Source organism: Selaginella moellendorffii, unplaced genomic scaffold, assembly GCF_000143415.4.
Source record: "Selaginella moellendorffii unplaced genomic scaffold, v1.0 SELMOscaffold_16, whole genome shotgun sequence".
In the NCBI taxonomy this organism is placed as follows: Eukaryota; Viridiplantae; Streptophyta; class Lycopodiopsida; order Selaginellales; family Selaginellaceae; genus Selaginella; species Selaginella moellendorffii.
Window position 1 is genome coordinate 610,535 of NW_003314277.1, and position 16,537 is coordinate 627,071.

At 45.6% G+C, this 16,537-nt stretch overlaps 1 protein-coding gene across 1 annotated transcript; it reads left to right on the plus strand.

Annotated features, from left to right (window-relative positions):
- The first annotated feature begins 2,908 nt into the window (after positions 1-2,908).
- LOC112346664 lies at positions 2,909-3,712 on the plus strand. The gene has a single exon (XM_024676153.1). It carries the CDS (start codon positions 2,909-2,911, stop codon positions 3,710-3,712), a length of 804 nt encoding a protein of 267 aa, XP_024531921.1.
- Positions 3,713-16,537: the final 12,825 nt, after the last annotated feature.

The window sequence follows — 16,537 nt, forward strand, 5'->3', positions numbered from 1 at the left end:
TTTGTAAACATCCTTGCCAGATACTTCTCATCATCGTCCAAGCTGAAGCTAGAAGCAGCCTGACTCTACTCCTCAGCTACTACAATCTCCCTCCATCCGTCGCTTTAGAAAAGAGGAATGAATAGGAATAGAAAGATTGTCCTCCACTGATCTTTGTTTTCTACCCACTGCCCACTCAGATAATAGGGAGCCATACAGAGGAAGATCTAAGCTCCATCCATAGTTGCGTTCCAGGTTGATTGATTGATTCTGGGCAATCAATCTGTACTGCCATGGTGGGTTTCTAATCTTGGATCATGGCTCTCAGCTCAAACCTCCAAGGAGAGCCAATTCTCAATCAATTCACTAGTCCAAATATGATTTTCTTGACGCTTCCCAGTGACAAGAGCAATCCATTGGAGCCAGTGGACAATGCAGTGGCCAGGAATGACGATAGCATCATGATTGATCTCGAGGGGGCACTACTCAAATCCCTAAGCTGGTTTCAATGCTTCGTGCTTGTCACAATTGAGGCTGGGAGGCCTCTATGAGTGCTCCTCTTTTTCATTCTTCCCTTCACGTGGATCACTGGCTGCTTTGTCTATCCAGTTTTGGCTTCAGATTCTTTGCTTCATGGCAGAGCCTTGATTGAGGGCCTTGGCAGTGGAACTTTGAGAGCTCCCTTGCAATTGCCATTCTGGACATAGAGCTCAACCAATGCACTATATATTACATAGTTTCTTTGGCTCAAGCTCCAAAAACCACATATGCTCATGATGATATAAAGTGGTTAGAAAAGTTTATAAATTATAAATATGAAATTAATCTAAATGAATAACCACCATTGGATGATAGAATATCCTAGAATATCCAAGCATATTCTAAGTATATTCATTACCATCCCAATCCCCCTGTAGGTTTGCTTAAGCAAACCAAAAAGGTGGATGTTACTGTGGCAAATTTCACTCACAATATAGTATCTATGTGGCAATTTTCTATTGGTTTAGCATTAAATGTCATTTGGATGCCTCATGGATGCCTCATGGATGCTAGCCCGATGGGTATGGGTGGACACATTCTCATCGGAGACGGATCAGAGGTTCTTTCTGTATCAACCAAAAACCGGGAACTCTAACTTTGAACCCAGGGCTGCATTGGAGCCATATATTAGATCATGCACAACATATAGTATATGTTGGCAGTTAGAACCGCCAACCTTTCAAAAGGGGGAATCCAAATTGTGGATCCTTATCTCCATTCATTATTTTTTTTTATCAATACACAGCATTTTTTTACTCATCCTTCTTCTCAGCCTTTAGAGATTAGGCCCTTTTCTCTTTTGTTTTGTTACTAACAATAGATTTCCAGCAAAGAAGACCTCTTCATTTGGCAACCACGGCCTCTGAATTCCCCTTCAGGTTCACAAATTCTTCCATTCTTTCTCCATTCTCTATGCACAGATAGCAAGAATGATCGAAAAATCTACCCACCTCACCCAAATTTGCCCAAATTACACCCAAATTCGTAAATTCGCCCAAATTCAACAAGTAAATGCCACCATCAACATGGATCAATGGTGTCCAAGCAGTTGCTGCCTAACGCAGTATAGACAGATGCTTTCCAGAGGAGATCTTTGAAGAATCTGAAAGCTCTCTCTCAAGATCTCCAAGTCTCATCACCAACAAAGAACACCAACAACCCTTTTCGACAAGAATCTCCAGTCGCCCAGCACCTTCATCAGTGGACTGTAAACCTCCTGAGTTTGGACTTCCCGGGAGGTCACTCAGCCCAGTACTATTCAAACCCAAGGACGCTTAACTCCAACTATCCCAAGACCCTTAACCGATTGGAAAAGGGGGTGCACTCTTATTCATGGGCCCTTTCCCTCTATATTTGAACCCCTATGGATCGTCTCTCGAGTTGTTCCCTATGGTTGCTTACAATCCACCACGCTTCCCTGCAAGTTCACGCCCTCGTGAACGGAAGCTGAGAGCCACAGCTCTCCCGAGAGCCCCGCTCTCTTGACAGCGACCAACAAAGTCGGACTCGAGACCCCTCTGATACCAAATGTAAGCTCCTGAGTTTGGACTTCCCGGGAGGTCACCCAGCCCAGTACTATTCAAACCCAAGGACGCTTAACTCCAACTATCCCAAGACCCTTAACCGATTGGAAAAGGGGGTGCACTCTTATTCATGGGCCCTTTCCCTCTATATTTGAACCCCTATGGATCGTCTCTCGAGTTGTTCCCTATGGTTGCTTACATGGACGCCCTTAGCAACTTCACTGGCGAACTCCATCTCCAAGCACAAGACCACACACTCCAACTCAACTAGCACACTCGACATGAACTGACACCACTGCCGAAACGAACCCCTCTTCCGTGCAGTCGTTGCCCCGACAATCCTAGCGCTCTAACACGATTCCAGTTCCCATGCCCACTCCCAATACCAAAGCACATCCTCAAAACCTACACCAACGACGAACCCATCACTCTGTTACCCGGTATCGGAGAACTTGTCAAGGGACAACTTGACAACACACCACCGCTTTTTTGACAACCCCTCCGACAGAGTCATCAGCTCAACATTGAAACAACAGTCCAAACTTGGTTCGAAACATAGTTGCTGGAAAACATGTGAAACTTAAAAAACGTAACATTTTAAATGCGTTCAAAAATGCTGTTCTAAACTCCCAACTCATTTGCACTATTTGTGAAAAGAGACAAAGGTTTTTTTAGGGTTTCTTCAGGGTTCTTGTGGTCATGACAGGAATTGGAGGACACCGCAAATGCTGGAGCTGGAAGCATGTGATACGAGCAGAGCGGCACTGGACATGTAAGTATTGTCATGAGATTCACACTAGGGGAGCGGACCGAGTGTGAGCACATCTCATGGAGTTTGGGCAAGAGGTGTGAAAACGTGCAAGGCAATGAGGGAGATCCCTTATGAGGTTCTTAAAAAAGCTCACAGCAGTTTTTCCGATTCTGAGCTAGCAGACCCAGCAGATGCTGATGATGGGCATCTGCTGCAGCAAGCCGCACAGGGTTCAGGGGGGCCAGCAGAATCTATGGTGGCAAGCACGGAGAACTGGTCCAGTGCTGGGACAAGTAGAGCAGTGAAATGCAGATCCTCGGATGGAAATTTGGTGATATTTTTTGATACTTCTTCGGCTGAGGCACTGGATGATGCTGTTGCAGAGTTCTGCTTTGCCAAGAACATCTCCTTCAACACAATCCGAAGAGACAACTTGAAGAGAATGCTGAAAGTTGCCGCAAAAGTGGGGCGTCCAATGATTGACAACCTCATGGGATATGAGAAGTTGCGGACAACTGAGCTACAACGAATCTACAACAACGTTCAGAAGCGGCTTGAAGATGTGCGGCTAAGTTGGAGGACATATGGTTGTACCATTGTCACGGATGGCTGGTCTGATATCAAGAAGCGGTCTCTTATCAATTTCATGGTCAGTTCTGTGAGAGGCTCAATTTTCCTGAAGGCTATGGACAGCAAGAACGCGAAGAAAACCGGAGCATGGTTGTTTGAGCAGCTGAAACAAGTGATTGCCGAGGTTGGCGTGGAAAACATTGTGCAGGTGGTGATGGACAATGCAAGCAATTGTGTGGTCATGGGGGAGCTTTTGCAACAGGAGTTTCCACAGATTGTACACGTTCGCTGCGTTTGCCACATTATGGACTTGCTGTTCGAAGATATTGGAGCTTTGTCTTGGGTGTAGCCTTTCGTCGATGGCTGTGTGAAGACAGTTACCTTCATCACCTCAAAGCCACGGGTTCTAGCTCTTTATAGAACTTTTTGCAAACGGGACCTGATAAAGCCTGTGACCACAAGGTTTGCTTATATTTTTCTTGTGATGTCTCAGCTTCTGGAGACCATGAATCTCTCCGGGCTTTGAAGAACGGTGGTGAGCCAAGAATGGGAGCGACTTGACTGGTCTAAGAAGCCGGAGGGCCTGGAGCTACGATCTCGTGTTCTCGATGACTCGTTCTGGGAGCGGTGCGAGAATTTATTAATTTTGCTCGGACCTTTACTTTGAGTTCTTCGGCTCGCTGATCGGGAGGGGGCGACTTGAGGCCTCATCTTTGAAGCCATTGATCGGCTGATTGAGAAGATGGATGAGGGAGCTCGAAATGGAATTTATGCACATGAGGAAGTGGGACAAATCAAGGATTTCCTACTTGAATCACATGGTCTGAAGGAGGCAAGGTGGTATCAAATGCACAACATAATTCATGGAGCTGCTTTTGCTCTTCATCCTCTATTTCTGGGGGATAACCCGGAGAACAACAAGTTGGACAATGAGGCACGTTGGAACTGGCTGGAGTACATGCATGTTTATAGCAGAGGTGATCTGGACTTGCAGTTGAGATTGTAGGCACAGTTTGAGAGGTTTCGGCAACAGCTTGGAAGGCAAATGAGGTTACCTATTGCCAAGGATCGGGAGATGTAGCGCACGTGGTTTTGACCCTTTATCCTATGGTGATTTACCATAGGATAACACCACGAAGCGGAACCTAAACCCTCTTTGTGCCACGTGACAGATGCCACGTGTCCATGCCACGTGTCCACAGGAACCCGAGGTTCAGGGCCTTGGGCCACTGAACGAAGGAACGGTGCCAAACTCCCAAGCATGGAGCCCAGGAGTGACGGAACCGAACCACGGAGCAACTCCCGAGCATAAAGCCCAAGGAGCGAACGGACAGGAGCCCGGAGCGACTTGGAACAGTCCTGGAGCAACCAGCATCCCAATGCCAGGACCAGCACACAAAACGGAGCCAAACGGAGTCTGGCGCTATTTCGGCATACCGGTGGCCTAACGCAAGGATATGGGTACTCCACCAACTAGCATGGAATGGAACTTGGGCTTAGACCCAAGCCGGACGCAGAACAAGGACAGGCACGCAAGCGGGAGCTAGACTATGCCTCAGGTTGGTCGGCCATGCCCGACCTACCCACTATCCCTACTATACATTTGGAACCCCCCACAGCCCCCCCTCCTTGAGGAACACACGCTTTGGGCTTTCACCCCAAGCCTCCTTTAGTATCAGGAGTTAGTCTCTGGGACAAGCTCGAAACTTACTAAATATGGAATGTCCCTAGATTGCGAATTTGGACATGGGACGAACACCATTGTGTTCAGGACAATCTCTACATTCCATAGATATGCCAAATGAGCAAATCTGGACACTTTCCATAAATAGCATTTGGGACCGAAATGAGACTAACACAAAGGGCATGATAGCGAGGGTGTTTGGCAGACACGGTAAGCTATCATCCGGCGACATTGAGGGACCAATCTCAATACGCGAGGGTTCTTGTCACTAGCCAGTGCAAGACAAAACGAGACGGGAACTCCTTACCGGGCTAAGTATGCTTAGCTAATAACACGTAGGAATTCCGTCCTTATGCTCGTCCGGTCTAAGTACACTCGAAATGCCCAGTTAACTCCACTAGCACAAGAGGGACTGATAAAGGGTCCAGCAATACCGACCTCCTGCCATCGTGGCAGTAAGGTAAGAGTGTCCGTAAGGACTAGCCGACAGGTAACTTTCGATACCCGAAGTCACATTCGCGACACTCTCCCCCCCTTGGGAAGATCGACGTCCTCGTCGATGCATACTTGAGTCTAGAATACCGCCAAGGAAACAACTCTAGAAAAAGTTCACGGTACTCACACTATGTGAGAAATGCACCAACTTAAATGAGTTAGGAGGCAACCTCTTTGTCTAACGCGGATGCGCTACCAGCTCAGACACCTTCCGGCCGTCGCCGACAAGGAAATGACCAACGGAGTCAGCCACCCTTGCTACTCTGGGAGTCACCCAGCTTACAAAAGTGTGATATGCCCCTGCCCGCAGGAACATAGAGAGAGAAGCCAGAAGCCCCAACCCTCCTAAGCAAAGAACCAAACCCGTCGGTAAGGTTTAGATAGACTACTGTAAACAGGCAGTTAGAGTTGTTTACACGGTCACGCCCTTTTAACGGAATAAGGAACATCGACAGAGAGGCGGGTTATGTGACCAGTCGACAGTAGCTACCCCATGACTAGAGATTTCACTATGCACACGAAGTGCCGAAGCCAGTCTGCCTATACTGGCCCAAACTCAAAGATCAATAGATGGGCAATATCAAAGTCATAAACAATGATATCTTAGAGACTTAATTATCAGTGATTATATCTTAGAGTAGAACACAAAAGTATTCTTAGCAAGTTATCATCCGATAAACTAGTATTATAGTATAGGAACCACCAAGATCATCAAAATTGGTAAACATAGGATTCACCATCATACAAAATTCAATAGCAAGTATATCATCAAGTAAACTCAACGATAAAGTTTAACTATTAAAGATTGCAGATAGAATGCCAAACAACTTACAAAAGATAACTCAAAGAACACAAAGTATCATTGACTGATAAGCACAATGCTCGTGAATGTATCACCCGAAGGAAATAACATCCCAATCTATCAAAACTAACTCGAGCAATAATCAACAGAATAGAATGAATGCAGTAAGACCAACAAACACTCACTTCTGCCAACTATCACAAAAGCCAATTTGAATAAATCCCAGCTAACAATACCAAGGAATTCAAGTTGCCTAAGCAAGTGTCAGCAATATCCTACTGATGTCTCAAACCTAAGAGACCAATCCAGAGCAAACCACAAAGAACATGCGGTATTGCGAAAAGCCAAAAGCTATCAAAGAGAACAACTAACCATCATAAAAGATCATCAATTATCCCATCAAAAAGATATGCCAAATCATCGTCAAGCAAGAATCTACCATCCCGAAGAATAGCAAATAATTCCAGACCAACAATAATCAAACAAAACTTGTGATAAGGATAATCAACTACCCTAGATGATAGTCAATCATCACCAATGATTTCTAAATGCAAATACTAACTTCATCGAAGCTAACAAGCCAAAATGTCTTCCCCAACAACTTATAACAAATAGAACAATGAGCATAAAACTCAAAGAACCAAAAACTCGAAGAAGTCTATAGCCAAGTCTTGTCTAACAATGATCACAAGTCTCGCATGGACTAACGTCAATGCTAAAGAAGAAATCATGGTACAACCCACAATATCCTCCTCAACACATCTATTAGCTAAACTTCATAATGCCAAAGCTAATGAAGAGCATATCTGCATCAATCCAAAAGCTAAGCATAACAAAGTTATGCTCAACAAGTGATCATCAAACGATCCTCCATGAATCCATCTATAGCAAGACGTAACTCACATCATAACAAGCACAAGAAGAATCATCAATGATTGATATATTCCAACTCAAATCCAATAAGGATTCAAATATTCCAATATCAATCACTAACTCTTCATCTTGTAAAGCTAGTGTTATCCACGACTAAATCACTTTTCAAGGAAAAGCTGAAGCTCAACCCCTACTAAATAACCTTGTTTAGAACACAACTAACTCAAACTTGCCACTTAGTTCATTTGAACGTCAACATAGTTGCGAACTAGCAAATGTACGAATGCCAATAACACAAAGCCATAGCCAAATCATCAACACTATCTTCATTAAGACTAATGAAACTCGACATCAATCTTGCGGAGAGACATCTCATTTCACTGAAATCTCAACATCAACAATGTCAACGACAAGGCATCACCTCAGTGCCACCAACACTAGAACAAAGCTAGAAGAAAGCACGAGTGTATCACCACTCAAAGCTCTCTAGCAACCAAGCTAACCAAGGTCGAAGATACTTTAGTTAGTATCCGAGACCAATCCTTTAGCAAAACTCAGTTACAGATAACACATCCTCAAGGAGTGAATCACCACGTCCAAGACTCAATGAAATCCAACACTATGAACTAAACGCAACCAAATGATATCGACAGAGATAGAGTCAATATGCCAACATGGAAAACCCATATAAGTCTAACGACACGATCCTCCGCAACCCCATTTGGTAAAAAAAACCTATCACTGCTAAATCATCATTGAGTGAAGCAAGTGTTAAAAGTCCTTGATGAAGTCTACAAGTAGTCACTAGTTGCAAAGCAACTAACAATCACTCCTCAACTTGCCTTCATAAGACCCAACACTAAACTCATGCCATTGAGTCATATACTTGACCAACATGAACGTAATACCCCAGATATGAGATAAAGGTTCATGGACAAGCACGAACTAAATGACCACTCGAATCCAACTCAACTGCGATAAGCTCACCAATGCATTTAGCCACTAGCTCTGAGCATGCCTTGAAGAGGCTAGCTATGCATGATCATCACTCAGTCGAAACTAAAGTGAAGACCATGAGATGGACTCATATCGGTACACAACCTCCTCATAGACAAAGCTACAGTACGGGTACCAACATCTCAAACTCAAACAACTAAGTTGAACATCACCATCCTCAGCCAAGGCACAGGGCCACCAAGACCAAGTCAAGATTAGTGAGAGCTCACTACTCTCATAGAGTCTAACGAAATGCAAAGTGCAACCTGCCACCAAGCATAACGCTATAAAAGAAAGGCACAAGGGTCACCTTTCTAGAAAAGTGCAACGGCCACTTTTCTACATTAACCCCAGACTCTATCCAACTCAATTGCAATAGCCCCAAAAGTCAGCATCCCTTTCGGGCCGCATCATACAAACTACATACTAAGGTCTAAGCTAACCGAAGTCAACTCCAACCCCTTCACTAGTTTGTATTGGCTTACGAAAACGGAATGGTTTTCGGACAAAGTGATAACAGATCAGCCATTGGAAAAGTCTAAGAAAATTTGTGAAAAATTTTCCATCCTAGAGAAAGAATGACTCTCAGTCCAGGAATACAAACTTTTAAGACTCAACCAACTTCCTCCTACTAACAACTTCACATAGGTTCACCTCAACACAAATTCTCATGACCCATAGTATGCTTAAGCCTCGAACATCTTTTTGCCCATTCTTTCGACATCCAACACCGATATCCGTAAAATGCAAATGGAACATCCAAGGTTTGATCACGAAGACCACATCTTCGGATATCCATATTGCACTAACACTCTTCTTCAACCACTTTCAAGATCCAATGTGAAGCTAAAACACTAACAAGAAAAATGACATGGAAAATCAAGCTCTAAGGAAAATTCCTTATCACTCGAAGTAACAATGCCACTTCCACTAACACAAGTGCTAGTGATGTCAATGCCCCAACTACACATCTTCTCCATCCAACAATCTACTCTAAGTGTTAACGGACCAACCGATGAGTTATAGCAAATGAATACTACAACCCTTTCCAACACCTTATGGGCAAACTTAAGGAAACAAAGAACCAACTTAAGCTTTAGCATAATGGACCACCATCGAGAATCTAGTCAAAGTTACTACAATGCTACTTTATGTAAGTAGACTAGCTTCTCCATCAACCACTTTGGGGTTGATCATCATTCAACCAAGCAACTTCGTAAACACATTGCTCATTATCACATGGATATGATATAAAAATCACAATGACTTGATCATCAATTGAGCAACACCACGAACAATGCCAATGTCATTACTTCAAAGGTTTACATGAATATCAAGTGCCAACTCAACTTGACAGAATGCAACATAAATGCCACACTCTACCGATAGAGATTTACAACACCCAACACCACTAACTTTTGTTCACAACACCGACAAGCTCATGCCACTCTCTTTCCGACCAAACTCAACACTAATCCAACACCAAGCTACTCAAGGAACAATAGCAAGGTTCCCCAGAAAAGAATTGAGCATTGCAACCTAAGTCTTCCGATAGCAAGTCTAAACAAAATGGTTTAGCGTTTCACCGCTATCCATCCCATGACTCACCATTTGTAAGACCATCATTTCCAACATGCATCAAGATAGGGACTCTTGATTGCATAATGTGAATACGAGCAATGAGTGAACACCTCGTTGCAAATCATCTCTCCAAGAGAAGAAGATGATTTACGTGTTTGATCCTTCGTCCCCGATGACTCTCTTTTCGGTCTCATCTTTGACCAAACCTCAAGCTTGCTTTCGCACTGCCTTCAGTCCAATCCAAGAAAAGTTTATGAGAGAGCACGGCAATGATTACTTGAACCAATAGACTAATCCCTATAATCTTGATTGATCCACTTGTAATCATGCCTAGGAAGGATCCACTAGTGCCGTGCTTAAACAGCTACGGACCAGCCTATTTGCCACTCATAGCAAACCCAGGGAAGGTTTGCTTTTACCCACGGTACATGGAACAACTCATAGAACCACCGCTAGGCTTACATTAATCCTGCCAACTCAAAGCGTATCCTCGAGTTGCTAATGTGCCTCACTCACGAGCCCAAGCTCAAACTCGTGCGAACGGAACAACTCAATCCCTCTTGTGAGCCCAAGCTCTAGCTCACATTATTAGGTACAAAAGGTAACCAAAACCATACCCAAGGAACGATTGCGAAGCCATTGCACCAAACGTGTACCCACTCAGATCATCGTTTTCATCTCTGCGTATGCAACGAGACTAGTTGCCCAATCTCATTGAATAGTACTCGCTGAGACTCATTCTCTGATACCAAATGTAGCGCACGTGGTTTTGACCCTTTATCCTATGGTGATTTACCATAGGATAACACCACGAAGCGGAACCTAAACCCTCTTTGTGCCACGTGACAGATGCCACGTGTCACATGCCACGTGTCCATGCCACGTGTCCACAGGAACCCGAGGTTCAGGGCCTTGGGCCACTGAACGAAGGAACGGTGCCAAACTCCCAAGCATGGAGCCCAGGAGTGACGGAACCGAACCACGGAGCAACTCCCGAGCATAAAGCCCAAGGAGCGAACGGACAGGAGCCCGGAGCGACTTGGAACAGTCCTGGAGCAACCAGCATCCCAATGCCAGGACCAGCACACAAAACGGAGCCAAACGGAGTCTGGCGCTATTTCGGCATACTGGTGGCCTAACGCAAGGATATGGGTACTCCACCAACTAGCATGGAATGGAACTTGGGCTTAGACCCAAGCCGGACGCAGAACAAGGACAGGCACGCAAGCGGGAGCTAGACTATGCCTCAGGTTGGTCGGCCATGCCCGACCTACCCACTATCCCTACTATACATTTGGAACCCCCCACAGCCCCCCCCCCCTTGAGGAACACACGCTTTGGGCTTTCACCCCAAGCCTCCCTTAGTATCAGGAGTTAGTCTCTGGGACAAGCTCGAAACTTACTAAATATGGAATGTCCCTAGATTGCGAATTTGGACATGGGACGAACACCATTGTGTTCAGGACAATCTCTACATTCCATAGATATGCCAAATGAGCAAATCTGGACACTTTCCATAAATAGCATTTGGGACCGAAATGAGACTAACACAAAGGGCATGATAGCGAGGGTGTTTGGCAGACACGGTAAGCTATCATCCGGCGACATTGAGGGACCAATCTCAATACGCGAGGGTTCTTGTCACTAGCCAGTGCAAGACAAAACGAGACGGGAACTCCTTACCGGGCTAAGTATGCTTAGCTAATAACACGTAGGAATTCCGTCCTTATGCTCGTCCGGTCTAAGTACACTCGAAATGCCCAGTTAACTCCACTAGCACAAGAGGGACTGATAAAGGGTCCAGCAATACCGACCTCCTGCCATCGTGGCAGTAAGGTAAGAGTGTCCGTAAGGACTAGCCGACAGGTAACTTTCGATACCCGAAGTCACATTCGCGACAGGAGACCAGAAAGTTTCCAGTAACCTCATGGAGTTCTTTTGGTTTAGAGATGCCTCATCTACGTCGCATGGCTCTCCAGATTTTAAGCCAAGTTGTTTGCGCTTCTCCATGCGAGAGGAATTGGAGTTCATGGAGCTTGATACAAACAAAGTGCAGGTCCTGCTTGCTTCCCAAAAATGCTGAGAAGTTGGTTTACATTCACACAAACTTGCGGGTTGCTTAGAAGCTGGAGAGTGAAGGTTTGAGGATGTTGGAGATTGATATAGACAAGCTGGAGTTGGAGCCTCATTAGAAGAGGATTTTGGATCTACAAGAAGCTTTTGAGGAACCAAATCAGGCTGCTGAGGAGTTTAGCATCGATGAAGGAATGGAAGATGATTCAGAATCAGAAGACGACTAAAACGGCTTCTTCTTTCATTTGTTTTACTATGTTATTCGGTTATGTTTTATAAAATTAATATTAGATTATAGTGTCTTTAGTAAATATTAGTGTTTTCTTAATCATTTTAGGCTTTAACATGTAAAAGTTGGATTGTCCTGAAAAAACGTTCTAAACGGCATTCAAACGTCGACACGTTGGAACGTTTGCATGTCTAGCTGCAACTATGGTTCGAAATCAACACGTTCGCTGCAACAACTCTTGCCAATCATGCCATCGCCCAATCCGGACTCGAACAACTCGACAACATTATCGAAGAAATCATTCCTGAAAAACCTGAGTATCCGAAACTCTTCATCGAACTCCATCTCGGCACCAGCAAGTGGAAGACCAATCTGCATACTGCACCAGCAAACTCGACCCCACATAACTCGATTAAACACAACCCAACCCAACATGCACCACTGTCGACATTTGCACCAAAAAGAAAGAACAAGCTCACAACAACTTTATCAACAATTGACCTGCCACCAGTCTTCCTGAAGTTCTGCCAGAACTGCATGACCGACTGCAGACACGAATCTGACACCGACAACAAGTAGAAGAATGCATGCATCCAAAACCAAGAAGAACATCCAGCAAGTCGAAAGAAGACCGACAACAGCTTATCTGATGTTTAGATAGAGATTTGAAGAATTTAGAAACAAAGAGAAAGAAAGACAAGAGAAGTTGAATCAACTTATCCAACCCTCCAAGAGAGAGAATTACATCTGCCATGAATTGTTACCACAAGCTATCTCCGACGAACCAGTCTCAGACATCCGTGAAGAATACGATGACTATACAACACCACTGAACACACCACTGGCAGCACCCTTGACAGCACCCACCAAAGTGCCTGAGCCTGAACCAACACCCTTGACGGCACCCACCGAAGTGCCTGAGCTTGACCAAACATTCGAGCAGTCGACACAGACTATGCCCGAGCAACAAAACATTTTTCAAGCAGCATACAACCACTTCAAAGGTACATTCACCAACCCCATCTACAATGACGACGAACGACCAAGTTTCCCGCCCGGCTTCACAGACTTCACCAGACCAGCACCATTTTTGCCATATCGACCAATCTTCACAACACCAATATATCCCACATTTGCTTCCAACATCTACCGAAGCCCACTATTAGCAAGACCTTTCAAACACGCTTTCGACTTCAACACGCCGACAAGACAACAACTTGACTTCACCCACTACAGTCGAACTCCGATATACCCAGTCAACAGCAGTAAAGACGAACAACCCGAATCATCCAATAGTCAAGCACTCAACGAATAAGTCAACAACTCACACCAAGCTGCCGAACAGCTACAATCATCCAACAACAACGAGATCGACAAACCAATTGTCGACAACAACAATCTTCCATAGCAACCACAATCACCACACAACTATACGTTCGAAGAACACTTGGACAATTTAGAAGAACAACCACAACCAGCACAACATAACTCCGACAAGTACGTCGACAAAAAGTTCAAGCACCATCTTCTGGAAATCAACACTGGCAAGCAACCCGACACCAACGACAACGTCGACGACACACCTGAAAACAGTCCCAACACAAAAGAAAAAACAGAGAAGAGTCCACTAAACAACAACAACAATTCACCACCTTCCTCCTACACCGACTTTGCCGTCGACCCCGACAACCCCTTGCTCCAAATCACCTTTGGACTCCACAGTGAGAACCCAACAAAACAACCTCGACAATACCGACATTACAACCAACAACAAATGGCAGTCACTACCACCGTTGCCAACATACCGTTGGAAGACACATCTCCTATCCCCTATTTCATTGTCTCAAATCGGAAGATGTTGAGAAACATGTCGAACAGTTCCAAGAAGCAATCTACATCAACAGCCAGACAACCGAACTCCCATACTACTTCCGATGTACCCTTTGAAAGAGAGCCAACGAATGGGCTCAAACGCTTCCTCAAAATACAAGTTTCGATGACCTCACACTCAAGCTCGTAGACCAATTCAAGTCTTCCCTCACTCAAAGCCAACGACTACACAAGATCCAGAAACTCAAGCAGAAGTCTGGTCAATCCATCGACGACTACACTCAAACCTTCACTCGACATGCCAGTAAATGTGGCAACAGTGCCACTGAAACTTTACTTTACCAATGGTACATGCAAGGCCTCTAACGATCCTCCGAGAAGCGGCAACACACATCAACATCACCACTTACCTCGAACTAGCAAGAGCCCTTCAACATGTTCAAGCTCGACGAATGACAGCACAAGTTGATGATACGGACAACTCAGATTCTGACAGTAGTTCAGACGACGACTCCGACGATGAACTCGGAGAGAGCACCAAGTCAAAACTTTGGAAACTTAGGAAAACAATCAACAAGCTCAAGGGAAAAGCCAAGGCCGACATCAAAGAATTTCGATCTAGAATTTGGTGTACTAAGTGCAAGAATGAAGGACATCCAGCAACTGACCGCAAGCTCCAAATCTCCAAATGCCAGATCTGTGCCAAAGAAGGTCATGATGCCAAGACTTGCAGATTTCAAAATTCTGCAGAAGTTCGACAAATCTCAAACTATCCCTGACAGTAGTTTCGACAACCATATCCAAATCAATACTTTGACAATTACCAGGCACCTGTAAGGAACCAACTCGCCGAGGTGTCGTAGGCTAAAGGAACCCCGAAAGCATGACCAAAATGACAAAGAGTTCATTGGATGGGACCAAGTTGAGATCGAGTCCAAGACCGACTCTAGGACCGAGTTCGAGATAGAGTCCGGAATCGAGTCCGAGACCGACTCGGGGACCGAGTTTGAGTCCGAGTTCGAGACCGAGTTCGAGACGGAGTCCGAGATCCGAAATCGGGTCCGAGACCGAGTCCGAGGTCGAGTCCGAGGTCGGGTCCGAGATCGGGTCCGAGATCGAGTCCGAGATCGAGTCCGAACCCGAATCCGAAGTCGGATCCGAAATCAGGTCCGAGATCGAGCCAGAGACTAAGTCCAAATACTAATACGGGTCAAGGGGTGAAAGCCCAAAGCGTGCGTCTCCCAGGGGGGGGGGGGGGGGGCTGCAGGGGGTTCCAAAAGTATAGTAGGGATAGTGAGGTCCAGGAACCAGTTTTGAAGGGACTCTCCAGTTAGGCTTCCAAACCGACTTGAGGTTGGGACTGGGACCGAAGGGCCTTGGGTGGGAGTGAGCATGGACTTGGCTGGTGCCGGAGGGGCCATCCAAGGAAGTGCTCAAGAGCAGCTCCCACTCCCGAAAGGGAAACCAATTGCGGTGCTCCCGGCTCATGTGGAGTGGTGCCCCACTTGAGTATCAGGCGGCTCATTGATCCTCGCCCTTCCTAGGGGCTTGGGCCTTCCTTCGGGATGGAAGTGGGGGGCGAGAGGTACCCATACCGGGCCGCTAGGCCACGGTGTTTCGCCCCGGCGTCCCGAAGCAAGTGTTGCACTCAAGACTTGGGATTTAGAGGGTCCCATGATCAAGTCTTGTGGTACTAAGGGATGTTAGGAACCTGGAAGCTTGGTGTGCTTGGCTGCTTGTGCTTGCGGGGAGTGTAGCCGAACCTTAAGTCCAGTCTAACCCGAGGAGGGGGATTGAGAGTGATTTGGGAATCCGTGGAAGGATGGCTAACACTCCATTGCTCGTGCAGTGAGTAGCTGAAACCAAGTAGGAGTTGGTACCATAGGCGAAAACCTTGGCAAGGGAACTTAGCAAAAACCAAGGCAGTGTCGGATGGATAGACGAGGTAAGCTGGCAAATTGGAAAGGAAAAATTTGTGGCTTACAGCACCACCTCTGACAAACTGGAGACTGCCGAGAAACAACTTCCAACACCAGATTCGACAATGGAATGATCAACCTTGCTACAACAATTACAACAATTACAACAATGACTACAACAACTACAACGATCGACAATACCTGCCGAACCGGAACTACCTGGCAAATTGAGACAACTACAACCAAGGATACCAACAATACCCAAGATACCAAAACCGAAGATACCAAGGCCAAGGTTATCAAGACCAGGGCTACCAAGGCAACTACAACAACCGACCATGGCAACCTCGACTTCAAAACCAAGGCAGTCCGCCGAGACTTGGTCCGCCACCTCCTCGACAACAAGATCAGAACCAGCACCGACCACCAACAACAAGGATGGTCGAGACCAATAAACTACCTTATGCCAACAATGATGACTCAGATCCTCAAGTCATGGCAGTACAAACCTGAGCACAAATTTGAGCAGAAAAACAACAACAACCGGACAGAGATTCCGGAGATAGTGAAGAGAAGGGCCCAGAGAGCCTGACAAAACTCCAGGAATGGAAAAAGAAGCAGAAGTTAGCTGCCAAGATACAACAGCAACTCACTCTACAACCACCTGAGTTAGTGATTTTAGACTCCGACAA